At 54.9% G+C, this 21,177-nt stretch overlaps 4 protein-coding genes across 4 annotated transcripts in view; 3 read left to right on the forward strand and 1 right to left on the reverse strand.

Moving 5' to 3' along the window:
• Positions 1 to 1,990, reverse strand: part of VOLCADRAFT_98356 (uncharacterized protein) — a gene marked incomplete at both ends in the record, with an annotated part of 12,944 nt that extends 10,954 nt beyond the window's left edge. Inside the window, 5 exons of the mRNA XM_002957265.1 lie at positions 87 to 209; positions 467 to 604; positions 808 to 873; positions 1,180 to 1,356; positions 1,751 to 1,990. Coding sequence (XP_002957311.1) covers positions 87 to 209; positions 467 to 604; positions 808 to 873; positions 1,180 to 1,356; positions 1,751 to 1,990 — 744 coding nt within the window. The remainder of the gene's footprint in view (positions 1 to 86; positions 210 to 466; positions 605 to 807; positions 874 to 1,179; positions 1,357 to 1,750) is intronic.
• A 587-nt stretch (positions 1,991 to 2,577) lies between these two features.
• VOLCADRAFT_98357 (uncharacterized protein) lies at positions 2,578 to 5,474 on the forward strand (the record flags this gene model as incomplete). The annotated part of the gene is made up of 6 exons (XM_002957227.1): positions 2,578 to 2,905; positions 3,181 to 3,444; positions 3,792 to 4,040; positions 4,238 to 4,534; positions 4,849 to 5,129; positions 5,259 to 5,474. 6 exons carry the CDS (start codon positions 2,578 to 2,580, stop codon positions 5,472 to 5,474), a joined length of 1,635 nt encoding a protein of 544 aa, XP_002957273.1.
• A 2,703-nt stretch (positions 5,475 to 8,177) lies between these two features.
• Positions 8,178 to 13,193, forward strand: VOLCADRAFT_107613 (uncharacterized protein; the record flags this gene model as incomplete). Its single annotated transcript, XM_002957228.1, has 10 exons — positions 8,178 to 8,265; positions 8,399 to 8,495; positions 8,638 to 8,813; positions 9,073 to 9,422; positions 9,669 to 10,094; positions 10,213 to 10,686; positions 10,934 to 11,145; positions 11,309 to 11,513; positions 11,629 to 11,907; positions 12,624 to 13,193. 10 exons carry the CDS (start codon positions 8,178 to 8,180, stop codon positions 12,780 to 12,782), a joined length of 2,466 nt encoding a protein of 821 aa, XP_002957274.1. The 3' UTR covers positions 12,783 to 13,193.
• A 1,493-nt stretch (positions 13,194 to 14,686) lies between these two features.
• On the forward strand, positions 14,687 to 20,274 carry VOLCADRAFT_68028 (uncharacterized protein; the record flags this gene model as incomplete). Its single annotated transcript, XM_002957229.1, has 8 exons — positions 14,687 to 14,784; positions 15,078 to 15,253; positions 15,882 to 16,231; positions 17,070 to 17,495; positions 18,052 to 18,525; positions 18,773 to 18,877; positions 19,455 to 19,561; positions 20,073 to 20,274. Coding segments are annotated over 8 exons (1,938 nt in total), but the record flags the coding sequence as incomplete, so codon positions are not given.
• Positions 20,275 to 21,177: the final 903 nt, after the last annotated feature.

Consider the following 21,177-nt stretch of genomic DNA (forward strand, 5'->3'; position numbering starts at 1 on the left):
GANTTTGTTGCGGACTAATCGACTCTATATGGTCGTATGGTCAAAACCCTTTCATGAAATTCACCCTCCCTTGCCCCTTCTTTTACCTTTTGGTGGCGGCGCTGGATGGAACACTCGCGCTCTCCTAGATGGATGCAGCCGCCCTCGCCATCACCAAAAATTTGGACCTCGACGTGATGCGCCTTTTCGATGTACTTCTCCACAAACACCTGATCGTCGAAAAGAAACAGGAAATAAACGAAATGCAAAAACAAAAGGTGAAAACAAGTTGTATTAGCTATTTGCCCCGAGCATAAATGAGCTTTTCCAGCTATCCATGTCGCGCTGCGACAAGGGGAAGGAAAAGGCCCGTCTTTGCAGCTTTAAAAACCCATAAACCTAAAATGTTGTATTTCACAATAACGCTACACCGTCATACAAAACATCTTATATTCACTGGTCACAAAAACAGAAGCAGCTAACTCACCCCGGCGTTGCCAAAAAAGGCTTGTCCCTGGTGCCTGCTCATCTCGAACTGCCGAGCCACATCCGCGTCGTTGCGGCACAAGAAGATTCCCATGCCGCCACCACCTCCCGTGGCCTTCAGGAGTACCGGATAGCCAACCTGACGAAGGGGACGGGAGAACACAGCTGACACAGCACATCGGCATCGAACGGCAAAAAGCTCGAATCGGATCGTCCGACCCAAGACCTCCCCTCCCACAAGCATCCATATTACCCTTCACCCACCCGCCCCTCCAAAGCCTCACAAGCCGGGCCTCTCTTCCGTCCGCTTTAAAAATCAATTCTGTCTACAACATGTCGTACCTTTTGAGCTTCATGTACGGCATCCTTAGCCTCCGTGACCAGCCCGCTGCCTTCCAGGATGGGAACCTGGGACGGCAGACGTAAAGAGGTAATGGGGTGAGGTTTGAAAGGAAAACGCAAATAGCATCAGCTGTACGACAACTGTACGACATGGCATGTAGGGGAGATGGCGGAGGAGTCCAGGGCCGGAAGACGCGGCCGGAGTGGAAACAACAACAACCGGCAATATGAAGAGGATGAGACAGAACAAGAGGTGATTTCGGAAAGAGGTCTGGAACCGGAACTGGATACCTATGACAATCCCGCAGAGCCGCTGCTACTGCTACAGCTGCTAATACTGCTACTGCTGTATAATACGCTCACAACACTCACCCCCGCGTTCTTGGCAATCTCACGAGCTACGTGCTTAAGAGAGAAATCGTGCATTGTTTTCGCTGTGGGGCCCAGCCATGTAACGCCCGCCTCGGTGATGGCGGTCATGAAAGCCTCATTCTCCGACAGAAAGCCGTACCCGGGATGTACGGCAGTACAGCCATTCTCCACGGCAATCTGGCGGTTCAGGGAGGGTTCGGGGAAGGACCGGGTATTTTCATCCCAGGGTTAGAATTACGACGCAGTATAGATGGAGCTGGGAAGGTCGGAGGAGGCGCAGGTGTCTAGGTGCGTCAGATTGGAAATGGAAGCTGATCAAGGTGGGGAGGGGAAGGGGCTGTGGGGATGACCGGAAGGAGGAGAAATGTTGTGAACACTGTTAACATGTGCGTCGGAAGAGCTGTGTCGTATGAGTTTAGCGGTGGGGGAGTGAGTGCAGACGCGGATAGGGCAGGTGCAGGGCGAAAAGGGCTGGTCGCAGCCACCCGTGAGCAACAATTTGCTGCGACATTCGATACAACAGGTCACAGATGTATTTCAGGCAGGGAGATGTTTGTAGTAGAGGTCATACCTGAACCAGCCGAGCGGCATTAGTATACTCGCGAGGGTTGTCGCCAAGGGGGATGGCGACGGTTGCTTCACGCACATGGGGTGCTAGCGCGTCGACAGTCGTATATATGGAAACTGTTTCAATACCAAGCGCTTTGCAGGTGCGTATTATGCGGCGAGCGATCTCGCCACGGTTCGCGATGAGGACCCGATGTTGCTTGGCCTCGCCTGCATTGAGAAATTCTCCGTAGGTTTGAGACATCGGTAATTGAGATAAATTTTGAAAGGCTACTACATGAGAAAACATACCGGCCATTTGTGATCCAACAGCCAAAATCCGTTCGTAGGGCCACGTGCTTAACTCTTCGTTTAGGTTCAACGAACTCCTAAAGGAATTACAACTTCTCGGCTGTAATAAGATACTCAATAATACGTTGCACGGAAGGGAGTACTACTCAGGTACTCAAGTTAGGACCGTTTGCAGGGCCGCTGGGACCGGATCAGCGGTTAGCAGGGAAAGGTCCCTTTACACCAGCACGCCGAACGACCCAAGAAAAAACATATTCCATAAATATAATGACTTGTTTCGGTAATTTCTGCAGAGGCTCAACGCTAACGCATTGGCGCCCGTCCTGACTGTCCTTCAGTCTTGCCGTAATCGCGAACAGCTCTCAGGGGCTCGCAGGGCCTTTGCAACCGCAGGGCTCTCCAGCGTTTTAGGCAATACAACTGCAGCGAAACTTAGATGAAAACTGAACTGCAGCTTGAATTGGTCGCCCTCTTTGTCGCTGGGCTTCTGTTGACAAATAACTACCTTCCGCGCTGACATCCATAAGCCCTTCGGACGTGATGTTGCCTGAAACATTTGATCTCCAAACTCTTCGCGCAGCGTACGCGGGTGGCAAATGTACACCGACGGCGCTCATCACAGCCCTCTACCCACGGCTCGTTGCGGCTGGTGACATATTTCTGTATTTACCGCCGCTTGATGAGCTTCTCAAGCGGTGCTCCGAGCTGGAATCCCAGCCAGAGGCTGAGCGTGGTAGCTTGTGGGGAGTACCATTCGGCATCAAGGACAATGTCGACATTGTTGGCATGCCCACAACCGCAGCTTGCCCAGCTTTCAGCTACATGCCCGAGAAAAACGGCCCGGCGATAGCGGCTCTCCTCGAGTCAGGTGCGTTGTGTGCGAGTGTATCTGAACGTATATTTATCGATCTCCCCCTTCTGCGCATTTACACGACACAGTTTTCCAACTCCTACCGGGCCATTTGTGATCCCCCTCCTCCCATCCGCACTCGCACTCGCACTCGCGCCTGTTCGACATTAGTAGTAGTAAACAATTCATCAATACCAATCTCGACCTCATCCTCAAACACCCGGCCTCGGTACCCAACATCACAACATCACAAATGTCCCCCATGCCTTCAAACCCGGCTCCACTGCTCCTAGGTGCCATTGGTGTGGGCAAAACCAACATGGACCAGTTCGCAGCCGGGCTCGTGGGCACCCGCACTCCCTCCGCCACCTGCCCCCGCAGCCCCTTCGATAGCCGCTTCATCAGCGGGGGCTCCAGCAGCGGCAGCGCAGCGGCGGTGGGCAGCGGACTGCTCACCTTTGCACTGGGAACCGATACCGCCGGATCGGGCCGTGTGCCTGCGGGGCTGTGCGGCTGCGTGGGGGTAAAACCCACAGTGGGTAGCGTGTCGACAGTCGGTGGGTGGCGCGACGGGTTAGATTATGGTGGTTGGGTCAGCGGTTACTCAGTTGGCAAGTGGGCCGATTCACGGTTAGGGTATCTGTATGCATGTATGTTAACTCTATATCCACTAGAGGTCGGGATGCCCTGCTTCGCGGCCGTACGACAATTCGTGTTTGCGCTAAACTTGGACGCGGCGCGGCGTGGTCTCCTAACCCCTCTCAACCCCCCTGGAGCCTTCACCTGGAAGCCGCTAACAGTCTCTGGAAACTGCTAAAACCTCCGTATTTCCCCCCTAAAGCCGCCATTCGCCCCTTTCTTCCCCCTCCCGCCCTTTCCCCCTCGCGTTTTCACTTGCGTGCAGGTGTGGTTCCCGCATGCGCCTCCCTGGACTGCCTGACTGTGTTCACATGCAATGTGGCGGATGGGGTGGAGGTGATGAGGGTGATGAAGTCGGGATGTGCGGGACCAGGGGACGTGTGGAGACGGCCTCCACCATCATCGCACACACCGTCACCAATCACAGCACCAGCAGCAGCAGTAGGGGCAGAGGAGCCGGAGGGTTTCCGATTTGGGGTCCCCTCCCCGGAGCAGCTGGACTGGTCGGGGCCAGGTACGCCTGCGTGTACCTGATGGATGTAATCCGGTGTACGGCAGTGGGTTCAGGACGGTGTACGACAGTGTACGAATGGGCCTGCGGGACTGTAAGGAAGGTTCAGTGGCTGGGCAATGGCATGTTCTATGGCTGGACACGCACAACGCAACCGTGTCATTGCCGTACATGCCACACGTGCTGCCGTGCATTTTCAGGTGGCGCAGCGCTGGCTGCCGCCTGTGCCGCCCAGTTCGAAGCCGCCATCGCTCGACTAGAAGCCGCCGGCGGGCGTCGAGTGGAGGTGGATTTTGCACCGCTGATGGCTGTAGCGGCTATGCTGTACGGCACTTCCTTTGTGGCGGAGCGCTACAGTGGCATCCGTGCTTTCCTGGAGAAGGGCCAGCCCTTTGTGGCGGCAACGGCGGCTGAGAAGACTCCAGGGGAGCGCCAGGCCGCGGTGGCTTCAGACGAGCGGCTGTTGCCCGTTACGCGCCACATCATCGCTGGGTCCGGTGCGTTGACTTTGACTGCAGCCCCATCCCGGTTTATTGGGTGCGGAATAGGTTCTGGCCTGGGCGGCAATTCGGCTGCCCTCGGAACTGCGCGCCCGTAGCATTATTTATCACGCTGGCGGTTGTGACATGGGATTTGACAGGTTCCGCTTTGGGTAGGGAAGGGTAGGGTCGGTTCCCAGGGAATTGGGTTAATAATAAGACTTGGGTAAGGATGGCGGGACTTCTTAGGAGGCATTGGATGCCACTGCTTCATGCCACGTCCCACCTCATCCCTCCTCACCCTAACCACCTCACCTCCCCCGCACATCCAGGAAAGTTCACCGCTGCGGATGTGTACGACCACCTAGCGCAAATGGCCGTGCTCCGCGCGCGTGCCTTGGACGAGCTGTCTCGCGTTGACGTACTGCTCGTTCCAACGGCCCTAACGCATTGGACTGTTGCGGAGGTCGTGGAGGAGGAGTGTGCTGAACCCCCCACTTGGAGCCGTAACGCCAAGCTGGGTCGCTTCACCAATTTCGTCAACCTATTGGACATGTGCGGAATGTCCGTACCGTCTGGGCTTGTGTCGTACGACGCGGCGGTGCTCTCGGAGGTACGGCGGGTGCGGCTTAGGGTGCTTGTGGTGCTGTAGTTAGTTAAGGGTTGGGGTGTGCACTACAAGATGGCATCTCCCCCGTCAACCCCCTAACCTCCCCCATTACTGGGCCTCTTTCGCCTCCAGGACGCCTCCGAAGCCGAGCGGAGCCGAGCGGCTCACCTCGCAGCCACCGGCCCGACCTCCGTCACTTTGCCTTTCGGCGTTACCCTGCTTACACGCGCCTGGCGGGACGAATGGTTGTGGAGTTTGGCGGCAAAGATGGAGGCGCTGGCTGGACTCAAGTGCGGACCCGCGGGTCACGGAGTCACGCCGCCGGAGGTGGAAGTAGTCATTCAATAAGGCGCCGGAGTTGGGAGAGAAGCGGGGAGCGCGGCTGGCAAGCGCCGCCATGAAGTGACCTGCTGGTGTCAGGATGGTTAGTGGTGGTGGGCGTTAGGTGTGATTTGGGGGGATTGGGGGGCCTCTTACGGGAGGTCTGATGCTGCGTGTCCCGTGACTCCCGTGTCATACAAATGCGTGTATGTATGTAGGTCGGTATGTTCGTCGGTACGACTCGCTGATGACACCTAACGCGCAGTGAAGAGTTTGTGTGTGTGTGTGTGTGTTTCCTGCGACAGTCACGGGGTGAGGAGTGTGCGGACGATGTGTATGCCTGTATGTATATCTGTAGGGAGATTCCAATCGACTCAGACTTTGAGTTGATGTATAATTGAGGGAGGGAGGGAAACGGAGCAGAGAGAGAGAGAGGGAGATAGAGAGAACGTCTGTGTATGCGGCCAGTGGCATGAAGCTGGCCCTTCGCGGGAAGACTTATGCGTATGCAGAGTGTGCGGGCGTGAGCTCAAGAGGAGAACGAGGATGACGACGACCGGACGTGTGAGGGCAGCACAGGACAGTCCAGAGGGCCATCTACCATCTGACCGGTGACCGAATTCGATGTTGGAAAAGCGGAAGAAAAGGAGCAACATACAGATGCTAATATTACTAAGGAGCCGCGACAAGACCTTTGGCAAAAACCTCTCCTAGCTTTTGAATTCGGATCCTAATCTGTGGAAATTAGTGCCTCGCGCCTTTCTGACGTCATTAAAAGCACACGCATCGGATGGTGTTGGGTTTCGGTCGGGGATGTCTTCAGTGCCGTACATGTGCTGTGGGATTTGGAGGAAAGCTGCTAGCTAAAGTTCTGAGGGTGATATGGTGTCCTGGGATGAGCTTGTATTGCAGGTCATCATATACGGCGTCGGTTGGCTTTGGGCATTCAGGTTTATTTTTGGTGAAAAACTGAAGCTTTATAAAAAAAGGCCTTGTGTAAGATGCAATGTACCGATCAAGTTAATCCCTACTTCGCTCGTTCGTTCGCTTCTTCGGTCTATCGTTCGGTCGTTCGCTCGCCATGAGAATGGAGGGAGCCCCCCCCGTCGATATAGCCCCCCTGATACCATGGGGCCCTGCTTTACCCCTAAAAGCCGACACCTGAAAAGCGAGTTTGAGCACAGCATTTTATGTTTCGGAGATCATGTTTCAGAGGGAAATTATGTCATATATCGTGTATGAGTGTTATTTCCTGTTAAGAGTTCCTAGATCCGGACTGAAGGGCGTATCCCTGAATCCCTAGATTACGACTTTGAACTTCGGTCGGAACTGCGGCAACTTCTGTGGGAACTGTGACGAGGAAGTGGGATTCTGGGCAGCTGGACCGCCCCGCTAACACTTTGACACTTCGGGCCCGAAGCCGATATTTGGTCGCCAGTAAATCCCAGCTAATGCCACTTGTTCCGTTGTTGAATGATTTCTATTCATATGTCCTGGAGTGTAAGAGTTTATAACAATAACATTTATACACGTGCCAAAGGAATATCACAGTGTCAGTTGGCCGCATGAGGTCATGTGCTAGCAGTGGTCGCTGTCCCCGTGGGCCTGGCGCCAGTCCGCTAGCTACTATAGGTCCGCTTGAGGTCCGCTGTTTCAATTCCCGATCAGCAACGATACCGCGTTCTTTTCTCTGTGCTTGCTGAAGCTTGGCCGAAGACACCGTTAAACTTTACGACGGAATACTTAGTAATGCTTATTAGGCGAAGCGACTCGTCCAAAGGCGAGAGGGGCTTTCACAGCCCAGCCTTTATGAATATTATGTCGTGAAACATGTTTGGGTTGGGCTGTGAAGGTTACAATAGGCAGTGTGACCCTGCCCTGCAAGTTAGGTAAGGCATGCGAGCGTCTAGCAGAGCATGTTGATAAGGCCAGCACGAGGGCGCTTCTACGATCTACAGGGATGCTGTCGCAGAGAGAAAGTTAGGAAAGTATTGCGTCGACCTCGTTTGGGGCTTCTGCGTCGGGGACAGTTACTTCCCAGCACCGCGATTATCAATGTTCCAGGCTTTGGGACTGATGAAAATACGCAGATGATCTATGTCATCGCATTGCGCTGTTAACGACATGTACAGAAGTGGCTTAATGCAGTCGGACCCGGGACATTTATATTTCTTGCTGCTTTATTTCCAATAAAAGCTGTTAAAAATCATCCAAATAGACATGGTAATGCAGCCGAGATCATGTTTTAACTGTACGGGGGAAACTGGCAATGGCGCGCCTCGACGGTCCGAGGTGACTTGCGGAAGTGCACGCACGGAACGAAAATGTAAAGTAGAACTACTTTATCATGGGAATGGGTCCATAAATGATTACAGTCATGTCCAGAGCCCATGTTTGACGTTGCAGCGAAGCTTACTTTTTAGGTAATGCCCGATTGTAATCGGGCACACAAATTAGAATTGCTATAAGTACATTTATATGTTGTATGCTGAAATAGAACCTTTGGATAAGGTGCCCTTCCGCTACCTGTCGCACTTGGTCCTGCAAAAGCAGTTTGCGTCCTGCGGATGCACCTGCACGTGTGGAATATAAAAGTCCATGCCGGTTACCACATGTTCATTCAGTTGGTGTCTTACATTTAGAGAGTGAGAAATTTTCAACATCTACTCTTCCCTTTTCCACTTAGGTATTCGTGTGCTGCACCTTTGGCAGCATTTCCGTTAATCAAGAATGTCAACGTGTGACGCTGCTTCATTTGCTTCAAACATATTCAATTTCCCTCAGTACGCCAAGAAATGCTCATTCTTTGAGAAGGGCGGTAAGTTCGTGAACTAGGGCTCTGAGTGTATTTCAGGTTATGTATCCTCTCGCTGTATTCATTTTCAAGCTGTAGCTTCAGTTCGCGGGTGTTAGCTTCACAATCACCTTTCATGGCGCTCGACCCGGTGCAGGTGACACCGCCCTGCCGCAGGGCCTCGGATGGTTCATTCTCGTTGGCCTCGGCGCGCTCTTCGCGCTGATCCCAACATTCCTAATCTGGTTTGACAGGTAAACGTCGAGTAGATCGCACACTGAGTGGGAAAGATCTGTCATGTGATACGTTTTCAACGACTAGATGAGTAACTCTCTTTCCGCCAAGGATTCCTTGGCTACAATACCTTTACCGATCATATTGTCCTAATCTTTACAGGAAGTTTGGCGGCACTGGAAAGGATTCGGAGAATTTCTCTACTGCTGGTCGCAGCATTAAAGCGGGCCTGACTGCTTGCGATATCGTTGCCAAATGGACATGGGCCGCCACGTTGCTTCAATCATCAAATGTGGCGTTCTCGTTCGGTATCTCAGGGCCGTTCTGGTATGCCGCAGGTGAGCGGTGGCTATTTTTGCTCACGATCACGTATTTTTGCTCACTGCGCTTGGCTAGCGACCACTCTTTGCAAGTGAACGCGTCTTCATTTTGAGCCATTTGGCATGCTATATGTTACACTTTTTTGCACTTTGCTGGTCTTAACACTCATACGGTCTTGTTGGGTTTCTGCATTTTCAGCATCTGATCCCTCCTACGGCTCCGCCTCTTTGATGTCTCCAAACTTCGACCTGGCATCCCTAATCTTGGTACCCTCAGGTGCCACCGTGCAAGTTCTGCTGTTCGCCATCCTGGCTGTGGAGATCAAGCGCAAGGCGCCCACCATCCACACCTTTTTGGAGGTCATTCGCTGCCGCTGGGGCACCACCGCTCACGTCATCTTCACCGTGTACGGCTTCCTGACCAACATCATCGTCACGGCCATGCTTATCCTTGGTGGCGCAGCCGTGATGGAGGCGCTGTCCGGCGTGTCCGTGTATGCCGCGTCCTTCCTCATCCCTGCCGGTGTGGTCGTCTACACTGCGGTCGGAGGGCTCAAGGGCACGGTCGTGGCTGAGTGGCTCAACGTCTGCATCATTTACCTCGCTCTTCTTATCTTCATGTTCCAGGTGTGTTGTTAAGGAAACTTAGTTATGCATCTTAGACTGCGAGCTTTTGCGGCGATTACATGGTTGCATGTGTCTCAGTCGACCTCAGTCTATAGGTTATCTGTACATGCACCGTGTATGCATGCAATCTGACAAGGACGTCCTCATGGAATGACTCCGTTCATCTACCCGTTGATCCTGCTATCATTTACCCTTGCTTCCTCTCTTATTCTGCTGATGCTGCGATGCTGATGCTGCCAATGACAGGTGTACGCAACCCACGAGGACCTTGGCTCCATCGCCGCTGTGTACAAGATGTTGCGCAAGGTTGAGAAGGTCCACCCAGTAGCCGACAACATGGGCGGCTCGTACCTGACCATGTTTTCCAAGTCGGGCATTATCTTCGGCATCATCAACATCATTGGCAACTTCGGCACGGTGTTCGTAGATCAGTCGTACTGGCAGGGCGCCATCGCCGCCAAGCCCTCCGCTACCTACCGCGGCTACCTGCTGGGCGGCCTGTGCTGGTTCGCCATTCCCTTCACCTTCGCAACAACCATGGGACTGGGCGCGAGGGCGCTGGACCTGCCACTTACCAAGGCTGAGGCCAACCAGGGTTTGGTTCCAGCTGCCCTTGCGGTGCACCTCATGGGCAAGGGGGGGGCCTTCCTGATGACCTTCCAGCTCTTCATGGTGAGTCCAATTACAAAATGATGCTGTTAACGAAACCTGCATGTATTGATGAGGCAGACCAGGGAAGAGGTCTTCGCTTTTCTTAATTTTTTTTGTCTCTCTGCTCTCCTGCCTACAGGCCGTGACCGCCACCGCCTGCGCGGAGCAGATGGCCGTCGCCACCATCGTAGCGTACGATATTTACAAGCCGTACATCAACCCGAACGCGAGCGGACGCGCGATGATTAACCTTCAGCGGGTCATGGTACTCGTCTACGCCATCATCTCCGGTGTTGTGTCAGTCATCCTGCTTAAGCTCGAGGTTTCTCTTGGATGGGTGTATCTCTTCATGGGCATCGTGATTGGCTCGGCTGTGTTCCCCATCGCTGCCTCTCTCACCTGGGCCAAGTGCTCTGCCAAAGCTGCTTGCATCTCAGCCGTCGTCACCACCCCGCTCGCCATCATGACCTGGCTCATTACCGCGGCCAAGCTCAACGATGGCGTCATCAACCTGGACACCACGGGCCAGGACTACCCCATGCTCGCGGGCAATCTCGTGGCGCTCTTCTTCTCAATGATTCTTTGCATCATCCTGTCGTACATCTTCCCACAGGTGAGGAAGCTGTACGTCACCTTATGTACGTAAGATGTAACGTACATGCACAATTTTCCTGCGCCGTACTGTCCAACAAGTAATTGTGTGGGGGGGATAGCGGATACCGCCATTCCGTTGATCTCCCCGCAGCCTTTGAACCGCTTAGCTCCCTGTTTGATGTTCTCCTCACCACTCCGCACGAACCCCGCACCAGCCCTCATGCTCCCCGTCTTGACCTGTTTGGCTCAAATGTGTGAACGAACAGGACTTCGACTGGGCTGAGCTGCGCAACATCCCGGTCATCGAGTCCGACCCCAACTCCGACCCCAACAACTTCGAGGGAGAAGACTCCCCCGAGGCTCTCAATTACGTGATCAAGTTCACCTGGGCCACCGGTGGTACTCTCACTTTGGTCCTGCTCATCTTGTGGCCCATCCTGACGCTGCCGGCTAAGGTCTTCAACCAGGGCTACTTCACGTAAGTCTGATAGCCCTAGGGTGGTTGTGGATTTGCAAAAATAACAAGTCGCATGATCAGGAAAAATAGTTCCTAGCCTACCCCAAAAGAAGTCTATCAGTCCATCCGAAAAAAACGGTCGGTTACTGAACCCTGCCGCCTCCTGGCCCGGTTGCTTCCACAGGTTTTGGGTGATCGTAGCCATGGTTTGGGGCATCGTGGCCTCCGTCATCTGCATTGTGCTTCCCATCTTCGAGGCCAGCGACGTCATCTTCGCCGCCTGCATCGGCAAGAAGCCGTCAAAGACTGCAGCAAGCGCAGAGGAAAGTGTGCAGGCTGGCAAGGAGTCGCACCTCGAGCTCCCACCCGCACCTGTCCAAGCAAGCAAGGTCTAAAGCAAACACCATCTGGCCTGCCTGCCGGCCAAAACATCTCTGTACGTATGTATGTATTGACGTCTTGTACGCACGTCGTGGCACACAACGGGGCTCCTGTGGCGTGCAGCAGGGCACTGGAGTGGTGGAGGCGGCTTTGCATGCCACGTTGCGGGCATGGGTTGGCAGGGATTTCGTTCACTCAGAACTGCGCTCCTACGCGATCACTCTGGTTGCGTCCTCTGCTGGGGAAGTTCTCGTTATTGTGTGCCCTCCCTCTTGTCTTTGGATGGGTACTCGTTGGGTCTGGTTTTTTGGGGTCCCTGCTCTGCACAGTTCTGACTGCTTTGTGGTTGGTATGAACATTTCCGTGAAGATGGGCGTGCGGGTCGGCGTCAGGACAGCGCAGGTAAGCATGCGTGATCCGTGTTACTTGGGTGATAGGGTGAAGCCGCCCCGCGTGGTCTGTCGAGCCATGTCATGCTTTTGGGGAGGGGGGAACATTGTCGCTCGCATGTGCGTGATTACCAGTCACGCTTACTGTGTCGCATGGTGTATGCTAGCGTGACCTGGTAAAGGATGGAGGGGATCGCCTTTCTGTCTTGGAAGAAGGCGTGGCCAAATGAAGGGATCGCTAACGTGACTTGACTGACCTATCTTGCGCTCTTGTAGAAGGTCTTAGGCGGTTTGAAGGTAGATGCGTAAGTATGCACAGCGACAGCTTGACCTCGGGATTGCAAAGCATATGTGAATGATGCCTTTGCTTGTCTGTGCAGTGTTGTTGCGTATGTCGTATTGTACGACGTGGAGCGGTTGGGGCGCTATCTGCGGTTGTCCGAGGTTGAACCCTGTTGTTTTGTACTGTGTATGTGCAGCTGCATGAATGGATTTGGTATATGACATTTGGGGGCTCGCAGGAGCGGCGCCCCGTGTACTAATCTCGAATGACCATTCCCTGTACTCTTAAGACAAATATCTTCAATCTCAGCCATTATCTCCAGACGCCGTTTTGATGCGTGATACATTCTCATGTGATACGATCCTGCAAAGGTAGTATTGCGACCGATGACGTGTCCTTGCTCGTACCTCCCAGCAGCATATGCAGTACCTGCTTGGCGTGTGCAGCGTCTGTACATGTGCGCTGTGGATGTCATTCCTTGCGGTCGGGCAGGTCCTCGGGCGTCGGGCATGCACCTGGTCATCGCTTTGGACTTGTTGGTGTTTGTGGTGGAGGTGGCGGTTGTGATAATTGGCAATTCACGCACGAAAAGGAATCGCGTTTGAGATGCATCTTGCGGAGGGAGGAGCAATAGAAGTAGCATCAGTGTCAGCTCTGTGCTTGATTGTCATGTAGGTCAGCTCATCAGGTAGACAGCGATGACTCGGGGTGTGGGCGGCGTCTTGCGTGGTGTTGGCGTCTGGAGTCTGCAGGGCCCCTAAATGCGATTTTAGATAAATGAAATGATGTCCTTGTTACTTCCTTAATTCTCCATATTACATACGTTGCCACGTTTGCAAGGAGTGAAAATGCTTGCACCCTAATAACAGGTGGTCATCCGGAAGCAGAGGGAAAGGAGGGAAGGAGGGTGTTGGATATGGTGGTGGTGCGTGCGGAAGCGGAGGCAAGACGGGCACTGTAATGCCCAGGAATCCCAATCGTCGCCAACCCTTCATGGAGTGTAACATATAAAGGCGAAGCTCTTGGGACGATGTGCACTGTGGGATTGCGACGTTGGCTTGCTCTATCTTCGTACCTAGGGAGAATTCTTCCACGCCCTAGGCAATAAATCCCTCGCACCCGACACCCCCTCGGTAACTAGGATACAAAAGGGCAATAGTCGCTGTACGTACCGCCGAACAAAGCAATGTGAAGACCGCTGAAGACCAATGGCCCTAGTGGGGAGGAACCTAGGCTCAAATTACAAGCTGGTACTTCAACCTGGAAACCCAAATCTTGGTCTTGCCGTTGCCAGACCAGTTTATCAATGGTTGTTACGTCGAGTACGGCAGCGCAGGTCCCCCGTCTGCAATGGTCCCAAGACCGCGGGCATTTCCGCTCAACTATTCCACGAGGACACTCCAACCAGCGTCCAACACACGCAAGCGAGCAAATAAACTTGAGGAAAAAAGCGGGCATCAGGAGCTTTCGGCACGGACAAGACGCAGATCAAGTAAAGAAGAGGCTACCGCTAGTATGATTAAGCAAACAGGCCTGAAGCTGACTTTATACAACGAGAAACGAGCAAACAGAACAACGGCGTAAAAAACCCACCCGCTCTGACGCGTCACGGAACCTCACGTGGCGCTGATGCCCCTCTGAAGGAGTCTCTTAACGCGATGCCGACGCCTCTGCCACCCTGATAGCGGGGTAAAGAGGGCATTCAGCGAAGGTATAGGCAGGGGCTCTCGTTCAGAGGTCTGCAAATAAGGCGGGTACTGGGGGTACGTACCACAGTACCCGCAGGCGGAATTCGGCTTAAGGCCCCGGCTGCGAGTCCCTTGACCAAAATTTGCCCCAAAGACATGATTTGCAGCCTCTATTCCGGCCCGTAGGGCTGCGGGCTGGACGTGTAGCGCTTTAAAATGCTGCCCTTTCTTTGGCACCGGAATGCTTTTTTAAATGTTTTTTAGGTTTACTAATCGAAATTATGCCCCCCCCAGCCGTAGAAACCGATTTGCTGACCTCTGCACTCGTTACGGGCGGAGTTCTGTTACGGAAGGACGACACGCGGACGAGGCAATTCGCTACCCTTATGTTCAGTAACTAATTTGCATACAGTTTGTCGTTGAACGTGGAGACGATTGCTATTTGTATTCTCTGATGTAGCCAAGAGGTTTGCTTTTAGGCTCTGCTTAGGGAATGGAACCCTAAGCAAAGCTCGGTTTAACTTGCATAGTAGTGAGCAACATGTCCATATCAGCTGTGATAGTACAAGGACGATGTAAGCACACTGTTGGTATGTTGGCAGCAAACCATCATTATTGAAGTCGTTTTGTAAACTCCAGCATACAGTGATGTCGGCGATCTGTAAAAATATTTTCGGATTGCTAAAGTATCAAAACAAGTGCGAGTTCTTTGAAGATGGTGCGTTTGGGTGACTGTCAAATTTTGAAGGATACTGGACGGGTCCTTGTTCTCAGCCAGTAGGATGCAAACTTAACTGTATGGGCGGCACACCACGCCCATAGGACCAACTGTGTTGCCTGAGGAGCTCGGCTGGTTTATCCTGGCCGGTTTGGGTGCTGTCTTCGCCTTCATACCGACGTGCTTAATCTGGCTTGACAGGTAATGTTGCCCACCAAACGCATCCTCTGGCGTCTAGGTGCCCAGGTTTCTCCGTCTTCGTGTTCTGTGCCGTGCCATGAAGTGCCATGCTGCTCCCTTAAGTGCGCTGCTGTGCCTCCTATGATCCAATACTGTAGTTCCCTCATCGGCTTTGGAAGGCTAGGCTGGGCTCCGGGATGCAAGCCTCAGCTGTTGCTGCCCAACCTTCTCCCAATTCCCCCCTGGCTACTGCTCCTAGTTCCCGCTCTGATGCCTGCGCCTTACTCTTCCACCTGCTTCGCTCACCGCTCAAGGCGCTTCGGTGGCTTCGGTCGCGATTCGGAGAGCTTCTCTACAGCCGGTCGAAGCATTAAGGCCGGTTTAACTGCTTGCGACATCGTCGCCAAGTGGACATGGGCGGCGACGTTGCTCCAGTCCACAAACGTGGCTTACTCGTTCGGCGTGTCGGGTCCTTTCTGGTACGCGGCAGGTGAGTAGCGGAACGGAATGAAGTCGACCTCTGCCTCTGAGCACGGCAGGTCGGTCGGTCTTTCAAGTCTTCAGTCGTAACCAGGACACTGTTCCCCGGACGATACATGGATGTGGCTCAAACCTTAGGATTTTCGTGTATGGGGGCCTAAACGGACTAAATGACAGTGCGGGCGGTGCAGCTGGCTATGTTCCTTTGGGCGTTTGGCAGCAAAGCAGCAAAAATCCATTTGGGTCGACGGATATATATGTATATCTGGTAGACAGAATGGCAGGCAGGTGGGCGGCCTGCATGCTGCCGCCATCGGCGCCGTCCCTGTTTCGCCGCACCATCGTATGCTGCTGCTGAAAGCTTCGTGCAGCTGCTTTCAGCTTGTAAATGCTGCAGTGCACTACACTGTTCATCCTGCATGGCGTATCACGATGCCGGCTGGCGACCCTGCACGCTGGGTTCCCCTCTCCCAGCCCCTAGACCCCCTCACTAGGGAACACCTCGGAGCCCAGTGGCGTCACCTTAGCTGCTTCGTCTTTGGCATATCTGCAGTCAGGACTGCGGTCAGTACTGCAGCCAGCACTGCAGTCCTGTTACTTGATGTGTTTCCTCCCTTTCCCTGCTTCCCTCTCTTTAGGCGCCACCGTGCAAATCCTCCTTTTCGCCATCCTGGCTGTGGAAGTCAAGCGCAAGGCGCCCACCATCCACACCTTTTTGGAGATCATTCGCTGCCGCTGGGGCACCACCGCTCACGTCATCTTCACCGTATACGGCTTCCTGACCAACATCATCGTCACGGCCATGCTTATCCTTGGTGGCGCAGCCGTGATGGAGGCGCTGTCCGGCGTGTCGGTGTATGCCGCGTCCTTCCTCATCCCTGCCGGTGTGGTCATCTACACCGCGGCCGGCGGACTCAAGGGCACGGTCGTGGCTGAGTGGCTCAACGTCTGCGTCATTTACATAGCCATGTTGGTTTTCATGTTCCAGGTGCGTCGTTGTCCTCAGCGCAACATCAGGAGCTTATGGCCCTCTGCCTCTAGGGATAAGGTATGCTGGAATAGATGAGTCCGCAAGGAACTACTGTCTGTGTGAATCCCTCTGGGTAGATCCCTAAGGGCTGGCTGAGTGGCTGCCACCGATTTCCACCTCCGGCGGTTTCGTCCACTTCAGCTCCCTGTTGTCATCGCTTTCTGTCGATGTCCCATGATGCGTGGCGCGGGTGCTGCGGCACGGGTGATGACCTGCATCGCACGGAAAATTTTCCTGCCACCGCTCAGCATTTTTGGGTGGGGCCGTGCTGAAATAGAAATATGCGGGCAAGACTGCACTGAAACCCATAACATCCGTATGATGTGTTTCGTACATCGGTGCTATTGTATTAACGTTATGAAGCCGCTTATTGCAATAGTCTCCCTTTTTCTGTTTAAAAAAGACCAATTCAGTGTGTCATTGGTCTATTGCCTTGCGTCTAGTGTAGTGCCACTGGTTTGAGCTCTCTCCCTCGCCCCTTGTGTGTTTGCTACGTTTCCGTAGGGCCCTCATATAGCACGCATATAGGGACAGCTGTTAGACCCGGCTGTGTGGCCCCCTGGCAGCCACCCGGGTATTCCCCGGGTGGCGTCCAACCTTCCCTCGTTAAACCCTCCTCAACCTCTCCTGATCGGAATCCATTAATCCCGCCAGCCCTGACCTTGCCATAGACCCTTACACGCCGAAACTCCGAAATGCCCTATTGGCACAATATTGTCGCGTGGGTGCCCCTGCTCCTTTTATCTTCTGATGCTGCTGCTGCTGCTGCTGATGATGATGATGATGCCAATGACAGGTGTACGCAACACACGAGGACCTTGGCTCCATCGCCACCGTGTACATACGGCTGCGGATGGTGGAAATTAAGCACCCAGTAGCCGACAACATGGGCGGCTCGTACCTGACCATGTTCTCCAAGAAGGGCATTATCTTCGGCATCATCAACATCATTGGCAACTTCGGCACGGTGTTCGTAGATCAGTCGTACTGGCAGGGCGCCATCGCCGCCAAGCCCTCCGCTACCTACCGCGGCTACCTGCTGGGCGGCCTGTGCTGGTTCGCCATTCCCTTCACCTTCGCAACAACCATGGGACTGGGCGCGAGGGCACTGGACCTGCCCGTCAGTCGCACTGAGGCTGACCGGGGTTTGGTTCCTGCTGCCCTTGCGGTGCACCTCATGGGCAAGGGGGGAGCCTTCCTGATGACCCTGCAATTGTTCATGGTGGGTTGAGATGTGTGACGCATCAGGATGTGCGATACGGCGTGGCCGGGCAATGGAGGAGGGCCATGGGTGACTAACGGCAGCCCTGGTGATCCAGGGGCTACCGGGCTCCAGGGGCTGCCGGGCTCCAGGGGCTGCCGGGCTCCAGGGGCTGCCGGGCTCCAGGGGCTGCCGGGCTCCAGGGGCTACCGGGCTCCAGGGGCTACCGGGCTCCAGGGGCTACCGGGCTCCAGGGGCTACCGGGCTCCAGGGGCTACCAGGCTCCAGGACTATTTGGGGAACCGTACAATGGGTACAGCGCAACACCAACATACCAATCAACCTTTCTTGCGCCGCCTCAGTGCAAGCTGGCTAACCCAGTGGGCCTCCCCGTGCATTGCCGCTGTGGTGGCAGGTTAGTGCCTCACGCACATGTAGCCGCAGTTGCCTACCCACAAACGTTTACAGCGTTCCGTCCCTAGCTCTCCTGCCCGAGCTCTCTATCCCCTCGTCATTCACTTGAAGCACTAAACCACTTTGCTCACCTTGCGCCTGTCCTTTGCCTTCGCAAACCCAGGCCGTGACCGCCACCGCCTGCGCGGAGCAGATGGCCGTCGCCACCATTGTCGCGTACGATATTTACAAGCCGTACATCAACCGAAATGCTGATGGCCGAACTATGGTCATGCTACAGCGGGTCATGGTGGTGACCTATGCGGTCATCTCCGGTGTTGTGTCAGTCATCCTGCTTAAGCTCAACGTCTCTCTTAACTGGGTTTATCTCTTCATGGGCATCGTGATTGGCTCGGCCGTGTTCCCCATCGCTGCCTCTCTCACCTGGGCCAAGTGCTCTGCCAAAGCTGCTTGCATCTCAGCCATCGTCACCACCCCGCTCGCCATCATGACCTGGCTCATTACCGCGGCCAAGCTCAACGATGGCGTCATCAACCTGGACACCACGGGCCAGGACTACCCCATGCTCGCGGGCAATCTCGTGGCGCTCTTCTTCTCAATGATTCTTTGCATCATCCTGTCGTACATCTTCCCACAGGTGAGGAAGCTGTACGTCATCTTATGTACGTAAGATGTAACGTACATGCACAATTTTCCTGCGCCGTACTGTCCAACAAGTAATTGTGTGGGGGGGATAGCGGATACCGCCATTCCGTTGATCTCCCCGCAGCCTTTGAACCGCTTAGCTCCCTGTTTGATGTTCTCCTCACCACTCCGCACGAACCCCGCACCAGCCCTCATGCTCCCCGTCTTGACCTGTTTGGCTCAAATGTGTGAACGAACAGGACTTCGACTGGGCTGAGCTGCGCAACATCCCAGTCATCGAGTCCGACCCCAACTCCGACCCCAACAACTTCGAGGGGGAAGACTCCCCCGAGGCGCTGAATCGGGTGAGAAGCTCCTGTTATTTCCCTTCACGTTAGGTTAGCCCCTGTCATTTCCCCCCACGCCATCCGTTTTATTTCCCCCCATACCTTTGGCTGCCCCTTGTTGGGCACCCTCAGGGCTCCTATGGGCCCGTTACACCTTTGCGTTACTCTTATTTCAGTAACGCAACTCCAGAACGTGTAACACGCGCACACACACACATGTCTCTCCATACCGTTACGCTGCCCCCCCCCGGTCTTCTGCCCTGCGGTATGTGGCCCGCACGGATGCGAGCCGTGGTGTCCTCGGTGGCCTTCCTGTTAATGAGTGTCGCCTATGTGGTGATGTCGCTTTGCCGTTGTGCTCACCTAGTGCAGAGATGCAGAGACGAGCAGCCGAAGGCCTTGCGCGCTGCGACAGGTTGCCCGGCAGCATGGCCGCCATTAGCACCGAGGGCTTGTCCTCTCTGAAAACAGTCCCATTGCCACACACGACCCCCTTGCGGCTCGTCTCTTACCCCTCTTGGTTTGCTCGATCGAGTTGGCTGATGGTGTCGTGTTCAATCGGCCCCGTCGGCCGCCGGCGCCGCCCCCACGGCAGGTAATCCGCTTCACCTGGGCCACCGGCGGTAGCCTCACCCTCATCTTGCTCGTCCTGTGGCCCATCCTGGCGCTGCCTGCGGGTGTCTTCAGTGAGGCCTACTTTACGTGAGTAATGGAGGCGGCGGGTCGGGCTGGGTTAAGTTTGTCCGGGTCTACTTGGCGGGTCGTAGGATGTTGGGTATAAACGTCTGACAGCTGAGCACCTCATGTAACCCGCCTTCGCGCACATCCAACCATTTCCGTACCCAAGCCTCTCCTGCTTTTGCTTCCCGCCTCCCACACGCTCTCATCCAACCCTTAGGCCCCTAGGAAGTCTTCCGTCCTGTCTTCTCGCTCTCTGTTCATACCTCTTCCAACGGCGATATTCCACCAATTGCACTGACTCTCCACTAATTCCTATCTAATTTCCAACGCTCACTCACACGAACACCTCTCAAGGCGGCCCCTGTAGCGGGTGTAGGTGTAGGTGTAGGTGGATAACTCCCGTTATCGGCGCTACCCCATTACCGGTGGTTTCTCCTTACCCCACCCCGAACTCTGTGTGGGGACGTGCGCAGTTGTTAGTGCTATCCTCTATTGACACTTGTGCACGTACTTAAAATTGTCCCATCACCAGTTTCTGGGTGATGGTGGCTTTGGTGTGGGGCATCGTGGCCTCCGCGGTATGCATCATGCTGCCCGTCATTGAGGCCAGCGATGTGGTGGTGGCGGTGCTACGAGGCCGGCGCCTGTCCAGCATCAGCAACAGCTCCCCGCAGCATAGCAAGGAGACCACCGCGCACCTGGACCAGCCGACGTCCACACGCTTGCGGACGTGAGAGCTCCGGCACGTACCAAGCTGCAGGGAAGCAAGCCGAAGGCAGGTGGGGGACCCCCGGGCGGCGGGAGCAGGAACGGTGGCGCGTGATGCGGCGCCATGCACCGAGTCGGAGCGGCTGGCGCGGTAAGGCGGGAGCGGCGGGAGCGTGCTCCGTGACGGCCTTCATCGAGCCGGTGGAATGGCGTCAGCGGTGTGTGTTTGCTTGTATGGGGGGTGAAGGAAAGGGGGGTTGAGTGATGGGCCTGGGTGGCCTGGTGGTTGCGAGTGTCCTTACACGAACCTCTGCAAACTGAGTACCGGGTGTGACCACCCGTCATCAAGCGCAGGCGCAAACACTGCATTGTATACTGTGTGTATGTAGTACTAGTGTTTTGTACATAACGTGCATTGTACGGCCCGTATGAGGCCCGTATGTAAGCTATGCCGGACATCCGTATGGGAGAAGGGTGGGCCCGAAAACCCCTGCAGGCCACCGGAAGGGTTGCATCCTTAGCCCAGCAGCCTTCGACCTTCACCGGGGATTTTCGTCCCGACTTCGGCCGGTTGAGGCGGGAGAGCCTGGTGCCGGTTGAGGCGGGGCGTGTGAGCCCAGAGAACTACTTTTGCTTCTCCAGCAGGTGTTTGGAAAAGACGTTGAACGATAGGAGCGGAACGTTGAGCGGAAGGACACTTCTTGCGCCTCTTGAACAAATTGGCCATGGTATGCTCACTATGTGTTATGGAGCACAGGCTTGCCGATATCGCAGACAGCCCTCGGGAGATCGCTGTCTTCGAATATGGGGTTGAGTGGCGGCAGGGCGGGGTACCTGACGGGGGTGGTGCAGGGCGGGGCAGGGGGGAAAACAGGTCCGGAGAGCTGCGGAGGGGACAGGCGCAGCTGAGGTGGAGTTGTCTGGGTGGC

Source organism: Volvox carteri (genome assembly GCF_000143455.1).
Source record: "Volvox carteri f. nagariensis unplaced genomic scaffold VOLCAscaffold_71, whole genome shotgun sequence".
In the NCBI taxonomy this organism is placed as follows: domain Eukaryota; kingdom Viridiplantae; phylum Chlorophyta; class Chlorophyceae; order Chlamydomonadales; family Volvocaceae; genus Volvox; species Volvox carteri.